Source organism: Microcaecilia unicolor, chromosome 5 (genome assembly GCF_901765095.1).
Source record: "Microcaecilia unicolor chromosome 5, aMicUni1.1, whole genome shotgun sequence".
In the NCBI taxonomy this organism is placed as follows: Eukaryota; Metazoa; Chordata; class Amphibia; order Gymnophiona; family Siphonopidae; genus Microcaecilia; species Microcaecilia unicolor.
In genome coordinates this window covers 341,860,702-341,886,297 of record NC_044035.1, presented here as the reverse complement: position 1 = coordinate 341,886,297, position 25,596 = coordinate 341,860,702, and the positions used below count along the sequence as shown (strand labels likewise).

The 25,596-nt window shown below is 43.5% G+C and overlaps 1 protein-coding gene across 2 annotated transcripts in view; it reads right to left on the bottom strand.

Moving 5' to 3' along the window:
* The window catches only part of PLCG2 (phospholipase C gamma 2), a 250,616-nt gene that overhangs the window by 106,320 nt on the left and 118,700 nt on the right, over positions 1–25,596 (bottom strand). For both annotated transcript variants that reach the window (XM_030204514.1, XM_030204515.1), the window contains exons 6-12: positions 20,649–20,733; positions 18,122–18,205; positions 14,937–14,980; positions 12,219–12,291; positions 10,941–11,042; positions 8,139–8,257; positions 3,872–3,957 (exon numbers count right to left, since the gene is read on the bottom strand). In XM_030204514.1, the coding sequence (XP_030060374.1) occupies positions 3,872–3,957; positions 8,139–8,257; positions 10,941–11,042; positions 12,219–12,291; positions 14,937–14,980; positions 18,122–18,205; positions 20,649–20,733 (593 nt within the window). The remainder of the gene's footprint in view (positions 1–3,871; positions 3,958–8,138; positions 8,258–10,940; positions 11,043–12,218; positions 12,292–14,936; positions 14,981–18,121; positions 18,206–20,648; positions 20,734–25,596) is intronic.

Below are 25,596 nucleotides of genomic sequence, written 5' to 3'. Positions count from 1 at the left end.
ATTTCTCCAAAAAGTCTTTCTTAAGACCACTTTTTATCAATGCCTTCTAGTAGGTACATTTACCATTTGGGGAAAGTGAAAGGAAATGGGACTTGGTATACTGCGCTTCTGTTGTTTTTTTTTTGCAACTACATTCAAAGCAATTTACATAGTCACAAGGAGCTGCAGCAGGAATTGAACCCAGTTCCCCAGGATCAAAATCCTCTACACTAACCACTAGGCTAATCCTCCAGACTGAACAGAAAAATATTCTATAAGGTGCCATTATAGAATACTAGTGTAAACCCAAATTTGCACCAGGTCAATGGAGAACATAAATAAGAGCACCTAAGTAAGCCACGCGATGATCGTAACATAGCATTTATTTATTATTTATTTATTTAGATTTTGCTCACACCTTTTTCAGTAGTAGCTCAAGGTGAGCTACATTCAGGTACTCTGGATATTTCTCTGTCCCAGGAGGGCTCACAATCTAAGTTTGTACTTGAGACAATGGAGGGTTAAATGACTTACCCAAGATCACAAGGAGCAGCAGAGGGATTTGAACCAGCTACCTCTGGATTGCAAGACCAGTGCTCTCTAGGCCACTCCTCCGCTTGTTATTCTTTACGGTTCTACATGGAATGTTGCTACTGTTTGACATTCTGCATGGAATCTTGTCACTCTTTAGGATTCCAGAATCTTGATATTCTTTGGGGTTCTACATGGAATGTTGCTATTCGTTGAGATTCTGAATGGAATCTTTATTTATTTATTTAGATTTTGCTCACACCTTCAGTGGTAGATCAAGGTGAGTTACATTCAGGTACACTGGACATTTTTTCTGTCCCAGGAGGGCTCACAATCTAAGTTTGTACCTGAGGCAATGGAGGGTTAAGTGACTTGCCCAAGATCCCAAGGAGCAGCAGTGCGATTTGAACCGGCCACCTCTGGATCGCAAGACCGGTGCTCTAACCACTAGGCCACTCCTCCACTTTAACCATTTTAATCCTTTTTATTTGAATATTAATTTTATTTTTTTAAGTTTTCTCCTAGTTTTTTAGTCCATCACAGGTAGTTATTAGAATAAGGTTGTTCTGTGCTTTGGGAGAGAGCAGTGCGTGCTGGTTATTTCTTGTTTATTTCTCTTCCAGACGTCACAAGTCAAACAGTTTCAATGAATCCCTAAGTAAACAGAAACTAACAACTTCTACGTGGTACAAAATTGAATATAACATCATTCTTCAATTTTTAATGCAAAAAAAGTACTCTTTATTTGCTGGTTTTAACAAATTAAAAATAAGAAAAGTGCACATTTTTGAACACCCATTCAATCTGTGTTATATAATTCCGCCTTTGGCAGAAATATTTTATTTATTTATTTAGGTTTTGCTCACACCTTTTTCAGTAGTAGCTCAAGGTGAGTTACCTTCAGGTTCTCTGGATATTTCTCTGTCCCAGGACGGCTCACAATCTAAGTTTGTACCTGAGGCAATGGAGGGTTAAGTGACTTGCCCAAGATCACAAGGAGCAGCAGTGGGATTTGAACTGGCCACCTCTGGGTTGCAAGACTGGTGTGCTAACCAGTAGGCCACTCCTTCACTAGCAGCATTCCGTCTAGAATCTCAAATAGTAGCAACATTCCAGAATCTCAAAAAGTGGCAACATTCCATGTAGAATCTTCAATAGTAGAAACATTCCATATATTTATTTAGACTTTGTTCACACCTTTTTCAGTAGTAGCTCAAGGTGAATTCCACTCAGGTACTCTGGATATTTCTCTGTCCCAGGAGGATCACAATCTAAGTTTGTACCTGAGGCAATGGAGGGTTAAGTGACTTGAAACGAGCCAACACACACAGAAGGTGTTCTCTCCACAGAAAAACAACGAAGCAAAGGAAACAGTGGATCCAAAAAGGTCCTCTCACAAGTGGTGTCTCCAGCTAATATTCACTCATACTCCTAAGGAAGAGCAAGAAGAAGAAATTCTAGCTAAAGGAAGTCATACTAGCCTGTGAGACCAGAACTGAGATTATTTCAGTTTGCAGAAAGTTAACTGGTTGTTAATTTTATCCACATGATTATTTTCTATATTGGAAGTGAATAGACCCCCTGACGCAGGCCTTTACGGCCGAAACACGATTTGTGTCGGGTCGTTGTTTTATTGATATGAAATAAAGAACTTGTTTAAGGAGACACCACTTGTGAGAGGACCTTTTTGGATCCACTGTTTCCTTTGCTTCGGGTTAAGTGACTTGCCCAAGATCACAAGGAGCAGCAGTGGGATCTGAACTGGCCACCTCTGGATTTCAAGATTGGTGCTCTAACCACTAGGCCACTTCTCCGCTCCTATACTTGGATGCCAACAACCAATTATCGATGTAAATTGGCATTCATTAAATTTTGCATATGCATAAGGCAGGGTAACTAACTCCCATAGGTGGTCTTTTACTAAGCCTTGGTAGTGTTTTTAGCTCGCAGTAGAAATCAGCCGGCGGTGCCCTGTGCTAATCAGCAAATCACCGCACACTGCCGATTAGCGTGGGATTAGCACTTGAGCCCTTGTCACCTACAAAATAGATGGTGGTAATGGCTCATGCAGTAATAATGCTAATTAGGAAATTAGCGCATGGCCATTAATGGAGAAGTACAAATTGCAGCCATTTTACTGCTACATTAAAGTGGCCTCAACGCATTGGGAAACCCACGTGCTAAAAATAGCACGACCACTTTTTAGCACAGCTTACTAAAAGGGCCCCTACGATATATCTTTAAAAAATATTCATTCTCATTATTCATACATCAGTTGCCTAAAATATATGTCCAATGTAAAAAAAAAAAGTCTTCAAAGCTCTTCTAAATAGAAAATAATCTGTAATAGAGCGAATACAAGCTGGTAAAGTTTTCCAAGTTTTGCTGCTTGATACGCAAAAGATACACCAAAGAGTTTCCTTTGATTTTATTCCTTTAGGATTTGGAAAATAAAGGTTGACACAGTAGGTAATGAATAGCAGTGGAGAAGTGGCCTAGTGGTTAGGGTGGTGAACTTTGGTCCTGGGGAACTGAGGAACTGAGTTCAATTCCCACTTCAGGCACAGGCAGCTCCTTGTGACTCTGGGAAAGTCACTTAACCCTCCATTGCCCCATGTAAGCCGCATTGAGCCTGCCATGAGTGGGAAAGCGCAGGGTACAAATGTAACAAAAATAAAACAGATACTATTGGAGATTCTACATGGAATGTTGCTACTATTGGAGATTCCACATGGAATGTTGCTATTCCACTAGCAATATTCCATATAGAAGGCTGCGCAGGCTTCTGTTTCTGCGAGTCTGACGTCCTGCACGTACGTGCAGGACGTCAGACTCACAGAAGCAGAAGCCTGCGCGGCCACATTGGTGATCTGCAAGGGCCGACTTCTACATGGAACGTTGCTAGTGGAATAACAACATTCCATGTAGAATCTCAAATAGTAGCAACAGTGGAGGAGTGGCCTAGTGGTTAGGGTAGTGGACTTTGGTCCTGGGGAACTGAGGAACTGAGTTCGATTCCCGGCACAGGCAGCTCCTTGTGACTCTGGGCAAGTCACTTAACCCTCCATTGCCTGCTGCATTGAGCCTGCCATGAGTGGGAAAGCGAGGGGTACAAATGTAACAAAAATAAAAAAAAATAAAATAAAATTTATACACTGCCAGTCGACTAACTAGTTCTCAGTGGTTTACAAAGCATAATCATAAATAACAAAACAATGAACGGGTGACCATATAAACCACATAATATACCAAGCAAAACAGAAACAAACAAATAATGTACAATAGTGTCAAAACAAAACATCAGTTTACCTTTTTAGAAAGCTAAAAAATAAATCTACATTCTCAATAATGTACAACTCACACTCGATGCAGCGGCATCCCATTCTAAGACAGCGGATGTAGGCTTCTGTAGAAGATTCACTTCGTATCTGATCACCAGTGAGGTATCTTAAAGAAAAGAAAGAATACGCATTAGAAAAAGGATGCCAGAATAAAGCCCCTCCCTACCGAGCAGTCCGGAACAAGCACCGTTTGTATGTTAAAGGAGACAAGGTCCTTGCCTTCTGCTTCCAGTCCAATCAGAACCACAGCTGGAATTCTGGGACCAAGAACCTTCCCTTCACAACTATTTATGGATTTTTCCTTTATTTTATCAATAGAAATCAAACAAAATAAAACATGGAAAAGAAAATAAGATGATACCTTTTTTATTGGACATAACTTAATACATTTCTTGATTAGCTTTCGAAGGTTGCCCTTCTTCGTCAGATCCATTGCTACCACACTCCTTTATTTTAAAAACTCCCCTGCCTGGCATGTGGCAATGCCCAGTAAAACACATATCACCACTGCCATTTGCAGTCTTCCAGACCAAGGTTGGAGGACATGGTGCGCCCGTTCTCACTCGGCTCATCTTTCTTCTTCCCGTCACCCAGGTTTCCAGATCTTGGCTCATTACTGCCTGCGGCCGTGTGAGCGTCTCCTTTGCGCGAACGCCGGGCCAGTTTTTACCACTTCCTGGAAAAAGGGGCTTGTTTAAGGGGCCGGAAAATGGACATGCGGCAAAATTTAAAAAACAGCGCGTGTTCATTTTCAGCCTGAGACCTTACCGCCACCCACTGACTTAGCAGTAAGGTCTCATGCACTACCCAGGCAGTAGGCATGCAGCGAATGCCCACTGCTGTTTACCGAAAATAGAAAATATTTTCTACCATGTGTTTTTGGAACGGTACACGGTAGCCAGGCGATAATGCCAATTTGGCACGCGCTGGACGCACGTAGGCCCTTACACGCCATTGTAAGAGGGTCCCTATGTTTTTGACCCAGTAGTTCCTCACTTCTCCTTGTGCTTCCAGTCCAATCAGAACCACAGCTGGAATTCTGGGACCAAGAACCTTCCCTTCACAACTATTCATGGATTTTTCCTTTATTTTAAAAGCTCCCCACCCCCTATTCCTAGTTGGATCATTGCACCAGCAGATCGTTTTCCAAGAACACTCTATCATGGCCACTGGATGATGCCCCCGATTATGACTGTGACACCTCCTTCCACATAGACTAGGAACACTCAAGCTCATTCTCTAACAGATCATCCAAAGTTAGGTGCCACCCTCCCAAGTCTATAAAAGTCACCAAAAATTGACAGCAAAAATGTAATTGAACAAGGTAATTAGTGCCAATAATCAGCTTTTTAACAAGCAATTACTGGCATTAACTAGGTTTAATTGGTATTTCTATGAACCCATAGAAACTGATGGCGCCAAAAATGGGACCGAAGTACGGCATGCAGTTAAACAGAGCATGCGCTTAACTGACGTGCACTTAAATGGAGTGCACTGTATATCTTAACTGCACTTGCCTCTTCGGCTACCTATTAAGACGTTTCATTGTATTGTACAAATAGGATGACTACCATATCTATGTTATTTGAATGTTCTAATTTGTGCCTATTAAGATGTTTCATTTCTATTGTGCTGACATCATAAGTATCATATCTACATTAGATGAAAATTCTTCCATGCTGCCTATTATGGTATCATTTGTATTGTACTGAAATTTATCATATTTCTGACTGTTTCATGCTATTAAATGTTTATTTTTCTGATATTGTTTTTGTTATGTCCTATTACTAGTATTCAATTTGCCATCTCCAAGTTTACCGAGATTGTATTTATGCTTATATTTGGTAACTTTACTATTGTTATGCTGTTAACAAAATTGTAAGTTTTATAGTAAATTGTAACCTGCTATACACTGCCTTGGGTGAATCTCTAGATAAAGATCTCTCTATATAAAATGCACCTCCAACGTTCTAATGAAGCCTCACTTTCCCAACATTCTAAAAGTGAGGCGGCAGAGACCGATTTTAGTCCAGGAGTGTCTGCCCCGCCCACGCGTCAAACGTGATGACGTCGAGGGCGGAGCTATGACACTCACCGACCGTGTCGCACTGCTGATTGGCTGTGCCTCAGGTGAAGCCTTGGATGACGTCGCAAGCACGGGCACAAAATAGAAAACTTCCCAGGCAGGGGTGGAGTGTTTCCCTACTCCTCCCCCTGCCTAGGAATCAGCTGTCAGTGCCCCCCCCCCCCTTCGCGACAAACCGGAAAAAAAAAGCAGTCACTGAGTCGCTCCAGGCCGGCCAGAAAAAGTCTATGACACTCCTCCGCAGTGTACCAGCACGGGGACCAACCGCGAAGAAAGCGCAGGCGAAGACCGCCAGTAACCCACCTCTACATCGCCGCCCTTACTCTGGAAGCTCTGTCTTGATGCGGTGATTCTGCAAGCCGGCATTCACGCGACCCAGGAAGGGAATCAGCTGACAGAGATTCCTGCACACGTCTGCACTACCAGCTCGAGCCACAGCATCCGCACCCAGTTCAGCTCCCCATTCCAAACACTCACACAGACTTCTAAACCACCTTGCTTTAATCGGCGCCGCAGAGGAGCAGGAGGAGGACAGGAAGAAAAAGCAGCAGCGGTGTTTGGATTAAAAAATAAAAACAAGTCCCGCCCCTTCAAACAGGGGAATGCACGGCTCCACTCCCACATCTGATACAAAATTCGCTGTCCAGAGACGGAGGAAGTTTCGATGGCCCCAGCACTATAGCAACCGAACCAGATCCGATGTACAGCAACGCAACACACCCATCTGCCGGGCCGATTCAAAGAATTCAGTACAGAAGCAACAAAAGAGAAACAGCTCTCCCAAGCCTGACAAAAATAACGATACTGTCTCCAAAATACATCCAAGACCACTTCAAGGTCCCAGACAGTGCCAGACACAAACAAGCAGGAACATGACTGTGTGAGAGAAAGAAGAGGGAGGAGGAGGGATACCGAGACCAGAGGGGGAAACGGGGTGTCCAGAGACATGAGAGGAGGGGGAGAGTGGAACCAGAAGGGGGGAGGGGTCCTGCAACCACACAGAGGGAGGGGGAGGTATCTCTGCCACACACACAGTGTCTCTCTCACTCTCATACACTGACCACCACACACTCTATGTCTCACACTGTGTCACAATCACACACTCGCATACACTCTCATTCTCACACACACACACTCTCACAGACACGCTTGCACCCGCACTCTCTCACACACACACATACATACTCTCATTCACACACAATCACTCTCAAACACACTCTCTCAAACATACACACACCGAGGAAACCCGTGCTAGTGCCCGTTTCATTTGTGTCAGAAACGGGCCTTTTTTTACTAGTGATTAATAAAATGCAATAAATACTTTAAATCTGTTTATTGACGTATTATGTGAAATATACATTCATAATGTTTCAACAAATAACATTACTAATACAACAGACAACTATCGATCCTTCTTCAAACGTCAAATCATTTTCATCTTTTATCCCCGAACAACCCACCCCCCTACCCTCTCTTCAATATTTTATCCTTTTCCCCCCCTCTCCCTCCTCTCCAACCATTTCACTGTAACCAAAATATTTACTTTTGTATTGTTAAATAAGCAGCAAAACAAAATGGTGAATTCAACTTATACTCATATTGTGGGGTATTTATTGATATTGTATCTAAATTCCTTCCCTCCCCCCCTCTTACTTATGGGTAGACCCATTCTTGTACATTTAGAAATACAGTGTATTACAACAGCCAATATACCTATATACCCAATTACTACATATGTATTGTTTGGCAAAATTCCCAAAAAGTATGAATACTGAACCAAACACTTTAGCCATTATTTGGTACTACCCTGCTACATTAAGCTCCAACTCCACCCCACCCTGCATTATGATTCAGCAAAGCAACATTTTTATTGGCCACCGAGCAGGAGAAGCACATCCATCCCTTTATTGCCCCTATTACTATCCTAACCCCCACCCCTCTCCCCTTACTATCTACCTCCTCTTCCTTCCCACCCCTACCCTCCCAAACTAAGGAGACCTCCAAAAGTTAACTAACATACAATCTGTTCCCACCTCCCAGAATCAAAGGGAATTAAAATGCAATAAATAAATTTTGCCAGCTGGCTGGAGGAGCTGTCCGGACCACGGTGCTGAACACTCCCCCTGTAACAGGGTAATTCAATAAATCTCCACGTTCTTGCACTGCTCTTACATCTTATTAAAAACTGTGTGAAATCTTACGTGTTATGGGAAGAAGAAATCCAGTAGTGAGATAAAGGATTATTCATGTCCTGAGGAGAGATCTCATCGTATTTTTCATCCCAGATGCTGTTTTCTTTGGAGAAAAGGTAAGTGAGGAACTAAGAATGGAAAACAAAAAGAAAATTATATTTAGTCAGAACCAGGAGCTAAAATGTGGCCCCTGTTCAGAGCACTGGAGATCATTACTAGGGCTGTACCAAATTTTCGCATTCGATTCAAGTCGACGGCAAATAGTGCCTGAACACATTATTCATATTCAGCTGACTAATGATTTAAATTTGAATACGAATAATCTGGGGCTCTACTGTGCTAAATCTTACTTTAATATTTGTTATGTTAACGCTCCGCTCAATGCCCATTATTCGTATTCGGCTGAATAGTAAAATATGCTATTAGGTGCAGCTTTATCATTACCATAGCTCCTGCAAAGCAGCTTCAAACTGCAAAGGAGTTTTCTGCCCACATTCCTGCCAGTGGGGGCTGGCGCTAAGAGATTATGTTTTCAGCTGCAAAGGCCAGGAAGCTTGAGAAGGATCTGAATGTCTATCATGACTGAAAGTGCCGGCCGAAGACTCCTGCGCAGCTCAAAGTTGCTTAGCGAGAACAATTATTGTCACATTATTGCAGGGGTTCTCCACCAAGTCCTTGGGGAAACCCCAACCAGTCAGGTTGTCACGATGAATAGGCATGACGCTACCTCCATTGTATGCAAATCTATGTCATGCCTAATCATTGTGGATAAAGAAAGCAGAAGGGCAGACGGTCTGCAAACTCCAAGATGGAAAATCAACAAAGCAGATTGTTAAGGAAAAAATGTAATTTATTAATAGATATTAAAAATTATATACAGTACAGCCCGACACAGGCCGTGTTTCGCCCAGAAGGGCTGCTTCAGGGGCTACACAATGATCCTCTACTGTGAAATATGTCGGACACTCTCTTGATTCTGGTAATGCATTACCAGAATCAAGAGAGTGTCCGACATATCTTATGTCAGCACATTTTTCTGGTTTATTCGGTTGAGCTGTTTTTTTCAATATATATACTAGAAGATCCACGACTGCGGTCTTCAGTACATTTGGTTTTATCATATCTACCATATTTTCACAGTAGAGGATCATTGTGTAGCCCCTGAAGCAGCCCTGCTGGGCGAAACACGGCCTGTGTCGGGCTGTACTGTATATAATTTTTAATATCTATTAATAAATTACATTTTTTCATAACGATCTGCTTTGTTGATTTTCCGTTTTAATCATTGTGGATATCCTGAAAACCTGGCTAGCTAGGTGTGTCCTTGGACTGGATTCAGAACCTCTGCCCTACTGCAATGTAGGAAACAGCTGGCAGAGCAGCGACAGAACCTCTGTGCTGGGCAGAGGTCACTGGTCATATGCCAAAGCCTCGATGACTTCCCAGACAAGGAAGTATGGCAAGTACAGTTTTCATTTTATAGTTATACATATTTTGCAAAATTCATTCATCCTCCTATTTTACCCAGAGACTGCACCACTTCTGAAACAAAGAACACAAGGAGAATTTTGATTTTTCAATCAGACAGAAAGTACATATGGACACTTGCACCAGCTTTTTCTATGAGTGAAAGTGTGCTGGATAAGTGCAAAGATTTGAAAATGGCATCTTCCTCTGACCTAAACATGCTCCTGGCATCATCATCTCTCAATATAGCTAGGAGCACATGCACTAGAGAGCTCCTGCCTTTTTAAATCATTTTCAATATTGACCTCAATGTCTTTATAAAAAGTAGGAAACATGACAATTCTATAGTACTTTCATCATTTATGAAAAAATACTTTCTGTTTTTCAGAAAAGAAAGTAGGTAACTATTTCTGCAAAAGTGAAACACCTTGAGGTCCTTTTACTAAGATGCGCCAAAAAATGGCCTGCGCTGGTGTAGACGCATGTATTGGACGTGCGCAGGTCCATTTTTCAGCACACTTGCCAAATAGGCCTTTTGGGGGGGGGGGAAATAAAAATTGGCGCATATTCATTTTGGGTCTGAGACCTTACCGCCACCCATTGACCTAGCGGTAAAGTCTCACACGTTAACCGGGCGGTATTGGTCTGTGCATGTACAATGCCGATTACCACCCGGTTAGTACCTTGCGCCAGAAATGTTCCGGCGCGCATAGTGGACGTGCATAAAAAGTGAAATTACCGACCGGGCCACACGGTAGCCAGGTGATAGTTCAAAATTGACATGCGTTGGATGTGCGTAAGCCCCTTGTTTTTCCACGATTTTACTGATCATTTTTATAGTATTTTGTTCCATCATTAAGAAATATTTTTGCCTTATTTTCCATTTACAATTTCTTTGGTTTCATTTTGCTTAAGTGCATGCACAAGTACAAAATCACAATGAAAATGTGTTCATTTTTGCAAATGTCTTCAGCATTTTCAATGTCACTTTAAACAAATGCACACTATCTGCCTTAGGAGTTCAGGTCAACCTCCAAATGCCCATGTCTGTTTCCCAAAACCCCACATCTGATGCTCCTCTGACTAGCAGCTTTTGAAACTGTTGGAAAGGACTTGAGCCAACAAGCACGGACATGTTTGTTCCACCCACCGAGATCCCGTGCATAGGTCACGGCATTGACAGAACAATTCATTGAGATTCATCAAGGCACACACAACACACTGGACTATTCAAAGGGGCTAAGCAAGCATGTAAAGCCTGCAGCTGTACCATTTGCAAACCAGAAGCCATTTCAACAGTCATCAGAGGAAAAGGGAAACTAATTAACCATTTCATCTACCTACTTCATCAACATAAAGGAACGGCTCCGCAGTTTCTCTCATTGTGTCATCAATAAACTTTGTCATTCGCTCCCGGACCTTGTTGAGATCTTGGGCCCAAGTCTCCTTTAAAAACAAAATGAAAGGATTGGATGATCTAGCAGCTGCTTGCCAAAGGGTCAATTTCTAAAACTGCTCAGTGCTAAAATTAGATGCCTAATTTTAGGTTCCAAAATTAGGAAGATGTAAAATCCCCTAAATTTTGGTAGCTAAAAATTAAGCCCCTAAATTTAGACCTGCAACTTCTTTCCCTAGATTTAAAAGCCTGGTTAGGTATTTACCCCCCAAATTCCGTATCGGTGACTAAAGTTATGTGCACAATTTTGGCTGCGCAGCCACATTGTGTACATGCCTTAATTCATTAACAAGCCAATTGTCGCTGATAATTATCCACTAACAAGCAATCATCAGCACTAATTGGAATTTACACACACAACTTGCTAAGCCAACTTGCTAAGCGTATTCTGTAAAGTGGTGCATGTAAATTCTACTGTGCAGATCTCAAAAGCGGGTGTGGCCATGGGCGGGTCATGGATGTTCCTAAAATATACGTGCAGTGTTACAGAATAAGCCTGATCCACGCCTAAGTTAGGTGTAGTCATTTACACTAGGTTTTACTTGGCATAAATCAAGGAGGTTTGATAACAAGAGATGGCTGAAGCTAGTAGGTGGAGCTTGTTGCCCCATCAATTTCATTGTTTTGGGTGTACCAAGATGGCAGAAGCATGGGGGACACTTAAAACCTCCTTGGGTGGAGTGGGTAGAGACCAGCTTCAGTATTGTGACATCATGACATCTCCTGTTATCAAACCTCCTTGGCATAAATGGCCTCAACTAAATTTCAGTCACATGTATACTATAAACCACGCCTAACCTTAGTGAATCGTTTTTCGGCGTGGATTATTTAGGCACCATATACAGAATCTAATCCTTAGTCCTAAAACCAGGGTAACACATCTAATAATTTTTCTCCCCTCACTACCTCTGTAGCTGTCCATGATTTAGCTTTCCTAAATGTAGGTGCCGAGAAGCCCAATAATGATTTTCAGCAGCTTTATTTCCAAACCACTAGCTGTCCCTGGTGATGGTGAATGGCACATATCTGGGTAGGAGATGTTCCTGCCTGGATAACTGTCAAAGCAAGAAATGGCAGAGAGAAACTGACTCAAGCACAACCAGGACGATACCAGGCTTAAGAAACTTAAGGCACAGAGAAGGCACCATCGCCAAACACCTCTCTACCTGTTGCTCGTGGTGCAGGAATCTCTGGAAGTCGTGCAGATGAATTGCTGAAGCGTTGGGTCGATCTGTGTTGCTGCAGAGAAGAGAATATCAAAACCACAAGTTAATTTGCCCGTATAAGACCTGACCAGCCAGTTTACCAGTCAAGGATCAGGTAGGTTGTGGGGACCCTAATTGGGAGCAGGGGAGAAAGAACTAGAAGACCTTATGATGTTTCTTCCACCCCTAATTTTTGTACAATTCTGCAGAACTAGACTAATGGTTATAGCAGTGGGCTGAGAACCAAGGAAGCCCAATTCAAATCTCACTGTAGCTCCTTGTGATCTTGGGCAAGTACTTAACCCTCCACTGCATCAGGTACACACTTAGATTGTGAGCCCTCCATGGACAGGGAAATACCTCATGTACCTGAATGCAACTCACCTTGAACTTCTGAGAAAGGTGTGCGTGAAATCTAACTCTAACCACATCTGAAAAAAAAGCATTCACTTCTTCCAAATCTTGAGATCAATATAATTGAGCAATCTGGGCCTGCCTGATGGCTTCCTGGTCATGCTGTGGTTCAGTTCCCGGTTCAAGTCTTCCATAGCCTTACATCCCCCATCCCTAGGGCTAGGGAAAGCTGTGAAAGCAGCATTCACAGCCCCTGGGAGTGAATGAAGGAGTCACATTCCTCAGTAAGAGTGACACCCAGTGTCTGGATTTAAAACATGTGATACAGGATTAGATGCTACACGCCTCCCAACATCAGGACCAAATTAGGAACAGTGAGAGGGTCTATAAGAGGAGGCGAACAATTACTGTCTACTGGTCTGACCGAAGAGAAAGGTTGGAAATACCAGGCCAAAAGTAAACAAATAAAGACCACCACAATCTATTTTCTGCTACACCTAAAAGCCAGTATGAGTTGAGTACAGTGTTCTGTGTGGATTAAACTTAAATGGGGCAATCCTGTAACTTGGCACCACAGTGGGGCACATTTAGCACTAATTCTGTAAAAGCTTCTCGGAGTGCCTAAGACTTTAGAGAATACTAGCACAAAGCCACCTTGGTGTGCTGAAATATAGGCGTGCCCACCTATGCCAAGTCAACAGCTGGTAGAAGTTGGTGTGGCTAAGAACGCCACGCAATGCACGCAACTGATAGTTTTCTATAAGTCCAAAAAAAAAAGGGAGAAAACCCAAACACTCCCGCAAAATACAAGAGAAGAACAAAAGGAATGTGCTCCAGGTAAAATGTTGACAAAATTTTAATGACAAATCCCAAGTCCAAGTACATGAGCTTTGTAGGCAGACCCGACACGGGCCGTGTTTCGGCTATCAAGCCTTCATCAGGAGTCCTTAAAGTCTGAAGTAGAGGAAATGGGGCACTTAGCAACATGCCCATGACCCACCCTTGCACCACCCATGTATACACCCCCTCGCAGTTACACCCCCCCCCCGACTCTATAAAAGTTGTTAAAAATTGAGCGCGCAAATTTAGGCACGCTCCCTATTTGTGCATGAAATTTAATAGGATAACGAGCCCATTAGTGCCAATAATTGACTTTTCAACAAGCAATTATTGGCACTAGAGTTAATTGGGTGTTATACATCTAAACTTTACACTTGGTCTGAAAAAAGGGGCCTGGAAAGGGGACAGTCATGGGCATTTCAGGGCAGAATATGGTGTGGCTTTGAGTTACATGCGTAATTACAGAATAATGCTGTGTAAAATTCAATTTAAATTTAATTAGTGTTACTTGTTAAACCAATTATTGGCTAATTAGTTCATTATTGAATTAAATTGCATGTGCAAATTGTGCACATGCCCAAATTTTCACACAATTTTTAGTGGTTTTTATAGAATTTGGTGGTTGGTGTCTACCATTAGGCGCTGAGTTATAGAATTGCACTTAATGTGGTACTTATAACAGCATGCAGGTACTGCTCTGTATGTTTCTATACCAATGTGCATGAATGTATATCCATATCTAAATTTTAAAAAGTATATAAAACCTCAAGTCTGTAAAATACTCAAAAATCTTATGTTTGAAAATAAACATGAATTAACTGTGACACACACTACACTTCGATCTGTAAAACACAGTAGAAACATGCGACTCTTAAGAGGGTCATAAACCAATTTGATCAACTGGTTCGATCTGTTCAATCTGTTCGAAAAGGCAGGCACTACTGATCCAACTTAAGTAACTGAACTCGGCAACACAACGAAGCCATAACCTGCAATGAATAATATATCCCTCTTCTTCTCTTGATTCTGTAATGTTCTGTAACAACATCACTCTGTGTTTGTTTCATCACCGGAGGTGGCTAACACCTCACGGTACTATGTAAGCCACTTTGAGCCTGCAAAGAGGTGGGAAAATGTGGGGTGCAAATACAACAAATAAATAAACTGGTGCAAAAACCGCAAGCCTGCCCCACTGCTCTGTTTTCAAAGAGGAAGGACCCAGCTGTTGGTAAATTCTGAAGCAGATACACTCAAAATTCTGATTTCTTTATCCAAGCTCCTGGAAGTGAGGGGCGGAAGACGGAGGATTCAGATAGATTACTGCTGTGCATCCATCTGTGGGTGTCGTAAAGCTAGAAACAAAAACATCCACCTGCTTCAGGTAAGCTTGATTCAACCTAGTCCCCGTATTCCCATTGCACAGATCACACGACTTCTCATTCATCTGTCTATTCTGTACAGATTACTTAAATTAACATACATTACCCAAGAATAAACACAGATGAGTCTTTCTTGAATTCATCAAGTACCTGCAGAAAGAAAGAGACACAAGCTACAGTAACCATTTTTTTTTTCAGCTGAAGATAAACAAGAGCTGGACTCGATATCAAAGCATGGAGGAAATCTGAGGTTCAATTTCCGGACTTGGTTTCTGTAATAAAAAGGATTTTAGAGATTGCTTTTCAACTCTATCTAAAATATAGAACAGGAAAAGTTCTCTACGATGACAAATCACAGAAGGCAAAAGTTTTGGGTGTAATAGACGATTCACCACTGGAGACGTGAGTCCAACAGTCTTTATTATATCAGAGATAACGACCCGACACAGGCCGTGTTTCGACGCTAAAAAGCGTCTGCATCAGGGGTCAATAAATACACCAAGTATATGTGTTGTCAACTCACTGATCACGTAGCACCAAACAGAATATGCTGGATACAAACTATCAGAGCTCTGATAGTTTGTATCCAGCATATTCTGTTTGGTGCTACGTGATCAGTGAGTTGACAACACATATACAAGTAGGACTCTTCGTTTTGCATTCATTACTTGGTGTATTTATTGACCCCTGATGCAGACACTTTTTAGCGTCGAAACACGGCCTGTGTCGGGTCGTTATCTCTGATATAATAAAGACTGTTGGACTCACGTCTCCAGTGGTGGATCGTCTATTAGTCTCTACTTTCAACTCTATCTGCCTTGACCAACAAGTGCACTTGGGGTCTGTATTTGTGATTAGAAGTAATTCTGTTTAAAAATGATTGTTTAACTTTGATTGTGTGAAAATAAGTTGGAATGTAGAAGATAAGACACAGCTCTAATTAATTTGGTATGTGAAGAGGGGGATGGCGCTTGTTTTCGAGTTCAGACTGGCCACCTGGACTTGGAAACATGTGACCACATTCCCACAGTATGGCTTGTTTACCTATTCTCAAACATTCTGTAATTTTCCTTAGCTCTGAACATGAGTTCTAAGCCTTACAAAAAGGGGAGTTTCTTTGAGTGAATTTGGGAGCTCATCTGTGAGTAACATACGAACTGCGCAGAGAACCATGTTTCCTGGTCAAAGAAGCTCCTGGCTTTCGCTGTGGCCACTAGACCACCCAGAACCCTTCACGGTAGGACCGGAGAAGGCCCACTGAGGCTCGGGGGGCTGAAGTGAGCAGCTCTGGCAGCGTGGTTATTCTATAGCAACGTGTGTTAATTTTAGGAGCATCCCCATTATGCCCATGACCCTTCCATTTCCACACCCCCTTTTTCAGATCATGCCTAAATTTATGCGCATAAATGCCAATTAAATCTAATTAGTGCCAATAATTGCTTGTTAAAATGCCAATTATCAGAGCTAATTAGCTTGTTATTCTATTAAATTATGCACAGAAATTGGGCGCAGGCACAATTTTTGGCGACCTTTATAGAATTAGGGGGTTGGAGTCTTATCTTTAGGCAACAATTTAATTCCTTTAAAATGGACACTCTGGCGTGAACTCTCCTCTGTTACTAGGACAGTTCTGAAAGAGAAATGTACATGGGTTTTCTTCATTGCTCCCAAAGAAGAAGCACCGAGCACTAGAAGAGTCTAGTTGTGCCATGTTAAGCTGAATAAATCATAAACCCTGTGGTTCCAATCTGCAGGGTCAGCAGAAAGGTATTAGACACCCTAGGCTAACTTTCAGCCTTTTTACCCCCTCCCCCACACTCAATTATGTTTCATGTCTGTATATCCCACCTCCAGAATTTTCATAATTAAATTCAACAATCATGATTACCTCAATATCACCCGTCCCAGAAATATCCTGTAAAAATGCATACATAGACATCACAATTTCAAATATTAAACTTTGATGTATATGTAGATATACAATAATAACAATTTCTAAAAGCCATTTACCCAGCTATATGGTTATTTATCCAGGCAAATGGGCTAGTTTAAAATTACTTACCCTCTGTGCGGTTGTTTGGCTTTGCTTTCACTGCAGCTACTCTTTACTGCTTCCCTGAAGGTGCCACCCTAGGTGCCATCCTCATTTGCCTAACAGTTAAGCCAGCTCTGAATATGCTCTTATATTTCCTGGAGTACAGCAGTAGCCCAACGCAGTGATTTCCAGACCTCTCCTGAGAGAACTCTTGCTAGTCAGGTTTTCAGGATATCCACAATGAACATTCATGAGATTGATTTGTATACACTACCTCCTTGGTATTCAAATCTCATCTCAAGCATAGTCTCTGTGGATATCCTGAAAACCTGACTGGCTAGGGTTCTCCTGGGACAGGTTTGGGAACCCCTGGCCTAACGGTTACAGCAGCAGCAAGTTTGGAAGCAAGGAAGTCGGGGGTCCAATCTTTGTGCTTCAAACAAGATGTATTACATGGCCAGCTTCCACCATCAGGAAGTCTGAAGGTGAGCTGGAAGGTCAGGTAGCAGATAAGATCTCTTAGGGAGAGGAAGAGATAGTGGATGGAATGGATGGGCCAATATGGTCTTTATCTGCCATAATTTATATATGCAAGAAGTAGGGTAGACTGGCTCTTCCAAAAAAATCACGGGAGACGCTTGCTCAAACCTTTTTGAGCAAGCGTCTCCCTTGGTCTTTTGGAAGAGCCAGTCTACCCTACTTCTTGGATTTCTCTTTGTTGACACTCGTAGGGATTGAGTGTTCCTCCACTTTGAGTGGAGGAGTGGCCTAGTGGTTAGGGTGGTGGACTTTGGTCCTGGGGACCTGAGGAACTGAGCTCAATTCCCACTTCAGGCACAGGCAGCACCTTGTGACTCTGGGCGAGTCACTTAACCCTCCATTACCCCAGGTACAAATACCTGTATACAATATGTAAGCTGCATTGAGCCTGCCATGAGTGGGAAAGCGCGGGGTACAAATGTAACAAAAATAAATAAAATAATTTATATATGTTTCTATGTTGGCTGGCTTTGGAAATGTCCGCCTTTAACCTTACTATATTTCACTATCATTGCATTCAGGTAGTTCAAGAGCCCAGTTCTAGCCTCGAAAGGAGCAGCTATATGAATAATTCATCCCACAAAAAAACAGGAGTCTTTCTTTTCTCAACTTCCCGCACCACACGGTACAGAACAATGTTGATTGGAAGGGTAGGAAGACAGCGCAGACGATCCCAGTTCTCAGGACGGAAGCGAGAGCAATTCGGAGGTGCTTACCGATTTCTGTTGCTCAAACATTAGGTTCTTGTAGAACAAATGGAAGTGTTCGAAGCTGAGGTCATCCTTATGTGCTCCTACTTCCTGAAAAGCAGAACAGAATTTCTTAAGCCAGTCTTCCACGGTTCCAACCCATTCTTTGCACAGTTGACAGAGGTTTTTAATCTTCCCGTGTTCAGCCTCTACCTTGTGCGATTTTACTAGCATTTCTTTCCCAACATCCACCTTGGTAAGTCAAAAATACTGCTGCTACCTGTTCCCGGTTGCAAACTGCTTCAATCCCTTTCGGAAGCGTGCCTCTCTGACTGTGCAACTGCTGCTAAGGGCCTTTAAAACCACTGCCACAAAACACCGTAAGGTCGATAATTCAGCTTGCGGGAGGGCAGCCCGTCTACGTGCTACGATCAGCGCTGACCTCGGATATTCAATGCCGGGCTGTTTCTGGTGACCAGAATTGAATATCCAGGTTGGCTTTGTTTTTTTTTTAGCCGGCTCAAACTTAACTGGATATATCAATATTCAGTACTGGCCGGTTAAGTTTATAGCAGCTAAAGATAGGACTGCTATTTACGCTGTCCAATTTGGCCGCTAAACTTAGCCAGTCAGTGCTGAATATTGCCAGCTATCATGCAATATAGCTGGTTATCTTTTCGGTGCCAACTGGCAATATTCAGCGGAGATAACCATTATCTCGTGCTGAATATCAGCAGTTAGGTGCCGAAACACTATTTAACATCGGTCAGCAGCCGTTTCTGACCGGTTAAATAGCACCGAATATTATTTGGGGGGGGGGGGGGGGGGGGGGGGAGGGGCATGTTCATTTCTCAGCCCAGGGCAAGAAAATTACCAGGTGAAACTATGTAGTCCAATTGAGCCACAGCACATTTGCAGGTACCTTCAGGATTTGACACTACCACTATTAATCATTTAGGAGTGATAGAAGGTGGCCCGTCAGTGTCTCTATTTTGGCTGACCACTGATTGGTCCCAGTGACCCAGTTCATATGCACACATAAGGATGAATTCACAGCAGCGCCAAGCCACAAGAGAGCTGGGAGGAGAGCTTGCCTGTTTATCAGGGGTCCTCAACCCCAGTTCTCGAGGCCCACAACCCAGCTTGGTTTTCAGGATTTCCACAATGAATATGTATGAGAGCTACCCTGTTTCCCCGAAAGTAAGACCTACCCCCAAAATAAGACCTAGTAGAGGTGTTCCTGAATTGGTAGATATAAGGCCTCCCCCGAAAGTAAGACCTAGCAAATTTTTGTTTGAAAGCAGGGCCGCCGAGAGCTGGACAAGGCCGCCCCCCCCCCCCCCCCACCCGAGGTCGCCGGGGCCCCCCCTCCACCCACCCTCCGTCGCTCCAGGAACTAACCTTAAATGCCTCCTTTCACCTTCGCAGCAAGCAGCAGCAGGGCAGACCTCTCCTTCCTTCCGTGCCCTGCCCTTGCGGACGTTACGTCAGGCGAGGGCAGGACATGGAAGGAAGGAGTGGCCTGCCCTGCTGCTGCTTGCTGCGAAGGTGAAAGGAGGCGTTTAAAGTTAGTTTCCGGGAGCGACGGAGGGCGGGCGTGCCAACCCCGATGTTTCCCCGAAAAATAAGACAGCCCCTAAAAATAAGACCTAGCGCATTTTTGGGGGCAAAAATTAATATAAGACAGTGTCTTATTTTCGGGGAAACACGGTATCTGCAAACAATGGAAGCAGCGAATGCAAACAGATCTCATACATATTCATTGCCAATATCATTACAAGGGTTACTCTTCATTTTAGTAAGTCAAGCTGTATGAAATACCCATCCAAAAGACTTCTACATTAATACTATAAATTTCACAATATATTTGCTCTTTATTGTTACTTACTCTCTACACATACACACACAAACTAATAATCTCTTGATAGATTATTAGTTTGTGTGTGTATGTGTAGAGAGTAAGTAACAATAAAGAGCAAATATATTGTGAAATTTATAGTATTTATGTAGTAGTCTTTTGGATGGGTATTTCATACATATTCATTGTGGAAATCCTGAAAACCAGGCTCAGTTGTAGACCTCAAAGACTGGATTTGAAGACCCCTGCTCTATAGATCTGTCATGCCTTAGTCTTTTGGCTCCCCCCACCCCAAGCAGATCCAAGACCATATTTTTCTTTTCTTTTTTTCAGTTGGAAACAAATTCCATTCTAAATTGACATACTACAGACACACTTCTTGAAACTGCCAGATGAGTAAACCACTTCCATAAAACAAGGCAGCAGGATTCCAGGAAATAAACTCTCAGAGGCTCACGGTAAGAGGACGGATATGTTTCACCATTTCTATTCTGCTTCAACAAAGCATAGTTTTGCTTCTGGCTCAGGCACGTGAGGAGGCCAGAAGGTTCTGCAGTTGCTAAATTTCATGCTGTCTCTAAACTTCTTCATTACACTGATGGTATTTGCATAACACTATGTGCAGTAACCATGTAGTTAATTCAGGGAACACAACCCTCAGCAGGTTACTTATTAATAAATGCTTTGAATAATTACCACAAACTTATCCTTCAAGGCCTTCGCACTGGCGACTTTAAAGTTTACCGATGGAAGTATGGTCTTCATTTCCCGAAGGCTGATGCTGAAATTGAAACAGAGCAAAAGGCAGTGACCAGCTGAGTGGTGTACCACTAGGGTTGAACATGTCTTCATTTGCAATGATTAACACAAGTGATACAAAGGGTAGGTTCAAGACTGGTCCAGTGGTTCAGCGACAGTGTTGTGCACAGGTGTATGGCATACGCAGACTCTGCTTTCATTCCCCAGTCCGGCCAGAGATGCTGCAAAGGAGTACTACTCAGGGCCGGCTCAAGGCAAGACGCCACCCTCCCCCATGCCGAGATGCCTCCCCCTCCCAGGCCAAGATTCTGCACCCCCTTTTTACCTCCAGCCCATTCACGGCATTGTTTTGTCACATTCCAAACCCAGCAGCAGCGATTCCCACACGCTGCCCTGCCACCGGCACCTGCCTCTTCCCTTTACTGCGGCTGCCTGAGCCTCTGATGAAACAGGAAGTTACATCAGAGAGGTGGCCTCAGTAAAGGGAAGAGGCGGGTGTTGGCGGCAAGGCAGTGTATGGGAATCGCTGCCAGGTTTGAAACGTGACAAAACAGGTAAATGCCGTTAAGGGGAAGATGCTGTTCCTGAAGAGTGCTGCCTGAGGCACCCCCCCCCCCCCCCTCAGGTGGCCCAATGGTCAGGCTGCCCCTGGTATTACTACTACTATTAATCATTTCTATAGTACGAGACGTAAGCAGCACTGTACACATTATATGCAGGTACTTTCTCTGTTCCTAGAGGGCTCACAATCTCAGTTTTTGTACTCGGGGCAATGAAGGGTTAAGTGACTTGCCCAAGGTCACAAGGAGCTGCAGTGGGAATCGAACCCAGGTTGCCAGGATCAAAGCCCGCTGCACTAACCGTTAGGCCACGCCTCCACTCCAGGCACAATTTGATGTAGGCACATTAATACCAGAGTCCAGAGCAGGCTATGGTTTGTTGCAGTTGGCCATGAACTGTCATTTTGAAGGCTGGGGGGCAGTTACAAAAGAGAAGGAAAATTCCCAGGCAGATATGAATGAAAGGTCATGGTACCGGGGAACTGCCCTCCCCTCCCCCCCCCCCCCCCCCCCCCCCCACAGAAAGATGTGTTTGAAAAAGAACAATAAAAATAAAATCTCTTTCCCACCATCTTTACTCAGCTTCCATTGTGGATACTAGGATCCTGGCACTATCACCATATTCACACAACAGGAAGTTGCATCAGAAGGAGAAGGACGGCTCAGAGTGAGAAAAAGTCCCAGTGCAGGCGGAGGTAGCCTATGAGTGTTTCTGCCTGGGCGAAGACTGGAGAAGTGATTTGAAAAGTGAGGCAGAAAGCAGGAGGTGTGGTAGATTTATTTATTTATAGCATTTATATCCCACACTTTCCCACCCATGGGGGAATGGGGTTTGTATTTGCTATGTACAGTAGGCTCTGAGTGTCTTTTGCAGGGTTGTGTGATATTTTGCAAAGTGTCTGGCAATGGAAGAGCACCTGTTGGTCCAGAGGTGCCTCAATTTGAATATTATTTTGTATGGGGTGTTGTAAAGGGGAAAGCTCCTTCTGGCTAGGAGTTGTGTACTCATCAGCACACATTCGGTTCGTACGGGTGCTAAAAATGTGTGTGTGCAAATCATTTGTGCACGTAGGCACAATTGACACTGACACGCACGTGCAAAAGAGTTTAGTGTGAATACAAGGTGCAGATTTACAATGAACGTGTGGAAAAAAAACACACAGAGATCAAGAAAAATTTGAAGTACAGTGGGGGAAATAAGTATTTGATCCCTTGCTGATTTTGTAAGTTTGCCCACTGACAAAGACATGAGCAGCCCATAATTGAAGGGTAGGTTATTGGTAACAGTGAGAGATAGCACATCACAAATTAAATCCGGAAAATCACATTGTGGAAAGTATATGAATTTATTTCCATTCTGCAGAGGGAAATAAGTATTTGATCCCCCACCAACCAGTAAGAGATCTGGCCCCTACAGACCAGGTAGATGCTCCAAATCAACTCGTTACCTGCATGACAGACAGCTGTCGGCAATGGTCACCTGTATGAAAGACACCTGTCCACAGACTCAGTGAATCAGTCAGACTCTAACCTCTACAAAATGGCCAAGAGCAAGGAGCTGTCTAAGGATGTCAGGGACAAGATCATACACCTGCACAAGGCTGGAATGGGCTACAAAACCATCAGTAAGACGCTGGGCGAGAAGGAGACAACTGTTGGTGCCATAGTAAGAAAATGGAAGAAGTACAAAATGACTGTCAATCGACAAAGATCTGGGGCTCCACGCAAAATCTCACTTCGTGGGGTATCCTTGATCATGAGGAAGGTTAGAAATCAGCCTACAACTACAAGGGGGGAACTTGTCAATGATCTCAAGGCAGCTGGGACCACTGTCACCACGAAAACCATTGGTAACACATTACGACATAACGGATTGCAATCCTGCAGTGCCCGCAAGGTCCCCCTGCTCCAGAAGGCACATGTGACGGCCCGTCTGAAGTTTGCCAGTGAACACCTGGATGATGCCGAGAGTGATTGGGAGAAGGTGCTGTGGTCAGATGAGACAAAAATTGAGCTCTTTGGCATGAACTCAACTCGCCGTGTTTGGAGGAAGAGAAATGCTGCCTATGACCCAAAGAACACCGTCCCCACTGTCAAGCATGGAGGTGGAAATGTTATGTTTTGGGGGTGTTTCTCTGCTAAGGGCACAGGACTACTTCACCGCATCAATGGGAGAATGGATGGGGCCATGTACCGTACAATTCTGAGTGACAACCTCCTTCCCTCCGCCAGGGCCTTAAAAATGGGTCATGGCTGGGTCTTCCAGCACGACAATGACCCAAAACATACAGCCAAGGCAACAAAGGAGTGGCTCAGGAAGAAGCACATTAGGGTCATGGAGTGGCCTAGCCAGTCACCAGACCTTAATCCCATTGAAAACTTATGGAGGGAGCTGAAGCTGCGAGTTGCCAAGCGACAGCCCAGAACTCTTAATGATTTAGAGATGATCTGCAAAGAGGAGTGGACCAAAATTCCTCCTGACATGTGTGCAAACCTCATCATCAACTACAGAAGACGTCTGACCGCTGTGCTTGCCAACAAGGGTTTTGCCACCAAGTATTAGGTCTTGTTTGCCAGAGGGATTAAATACTTATTTCCCTCTGCAGAATGCAAATAAATTCATATACTTTCCACAATGTGATTTTCCGGATTTAATTTGTGATGTGCTATCTCTCACTGTTACCAATAACCTACCCTTCAATTATGGGCTGCTCATGTCTTTGTCAGTGGGCAAACTTACAAAATCAGCAAGGGATCAAATACTTATTTCCCCCACTGTATGTGTTACAGAACTGGAGGTTCATGATTTTTGTTGAGATTCTGTCCAATCTTGTAGAGAATGTAAACATCACTCTCACGTAAAATAATTTGTTGACTAATGCTAATTACAGTGATAGTTTTATTGGTGGCTGAAAATGGCTGGGAAGGATTACGCATAGAAGGTTGTGGGGATTTCTTCTTGCAATGTCTTATTTCATTTGAAGATGAATGGAGCAGGCTGTGATGCAGTGGTGGTGGTGGGCATGATGTCACTTTCGCTTGTCCCTTTTCAGACCTTGCTTGCCCCCCTGTTGCCACCTTAAATATTTCTGTCTAGAGATGCCACTGTTTCCATTCCTTTCTCTCTTGGCTTGCTGCTTTCACTAGTACTGCATTCTGGATTGCCAGAGGAGGAGTGGCCTAGTGGTTAGAGCACCAGTCTTGCAATCCAAAGGTGGCCGGTTCAAATCACATTGCTGCTCCTTGTGATCTTGGGCAAGTCACTTAACCCTCCGTTGCCTCAGGTACAAACTTAGATATTGAGCCCTCCTGGGACTAATACCCAGTGTACCTGAATGTAACTCACCTTGAGCTACTACTGAAAAAGGTGTGAGCAAAATCTAAATTAAAAAAAAATTTCCCAGGGTGGAGAACGAGACGCTGTTCCTGACTGCACAATACCAAGACACAGAATAATGAAGTGGGTTTTTTTTCCTCCCTCAGATAGTACATTCTCATTCTGACAACGTCAAGAAAAAATGTTACATTACTCTAGAGCAGGGGTTCTCAACTCAGTCCTCGGGACGCACCCAGCCAGTCAGGTTTTCAGGAGATCCACAATGAATATGCATGAAATAAATTTGAATGCACTACCTCCACTGTATGCAAATCTATCTCATGCATATTCATTGTGGATATCCTGAAAACCTGACTGGCTGGGTGTGTCCCGAGGACTGGATTGAGAACCTTTGCTCTAGAGACACAAACAGACTGATAAGAAATACACACTGGAATGCTTTAGAAGACTGTTACTGGGATGGAAAACAGGAAGGTGTAAAAATTCATGCCTCCGTAAAACCAATTTAGCCTAGAATGAGGTTTCCTAAACTGTGGAACAACAAAAGAGTATGGATGGACCAAATGACCCTCCAATCATCGCCACCGAGAGGGGAGGGGCAAAATTCCCCATGCCCGGGCCTCGGGGGGGGGGGGGGGGGGGCGGAACAGGGGTCTCTCTCTCCTGCTCCTGACAGCACCCGGGTGATCGCGTCCCGGAAGGAGCAGGAGAGAGAAAACTCCAGCGCCAGGCGCCCCCTTGCATCGTATGCCTAGAAGCTGCTGGGCCCTCAGGCCGCGCATGCTCAGCTTTGAGACTTACAGATTAACAGCCTTCCACATTTCTTCAAGAGGGTGAAAATTTTGTCTTTTTAGGTTTATGTGGTCAGTTCCTCTGAATGGGATCCAACCACACCCCAATGATCTGACTTCAAATAAGCACCCTGAGGGTATTCTTTTCCTATATCCATGTGCTCCTTCATGAGATGCAAAGAAAAATAATTACCATA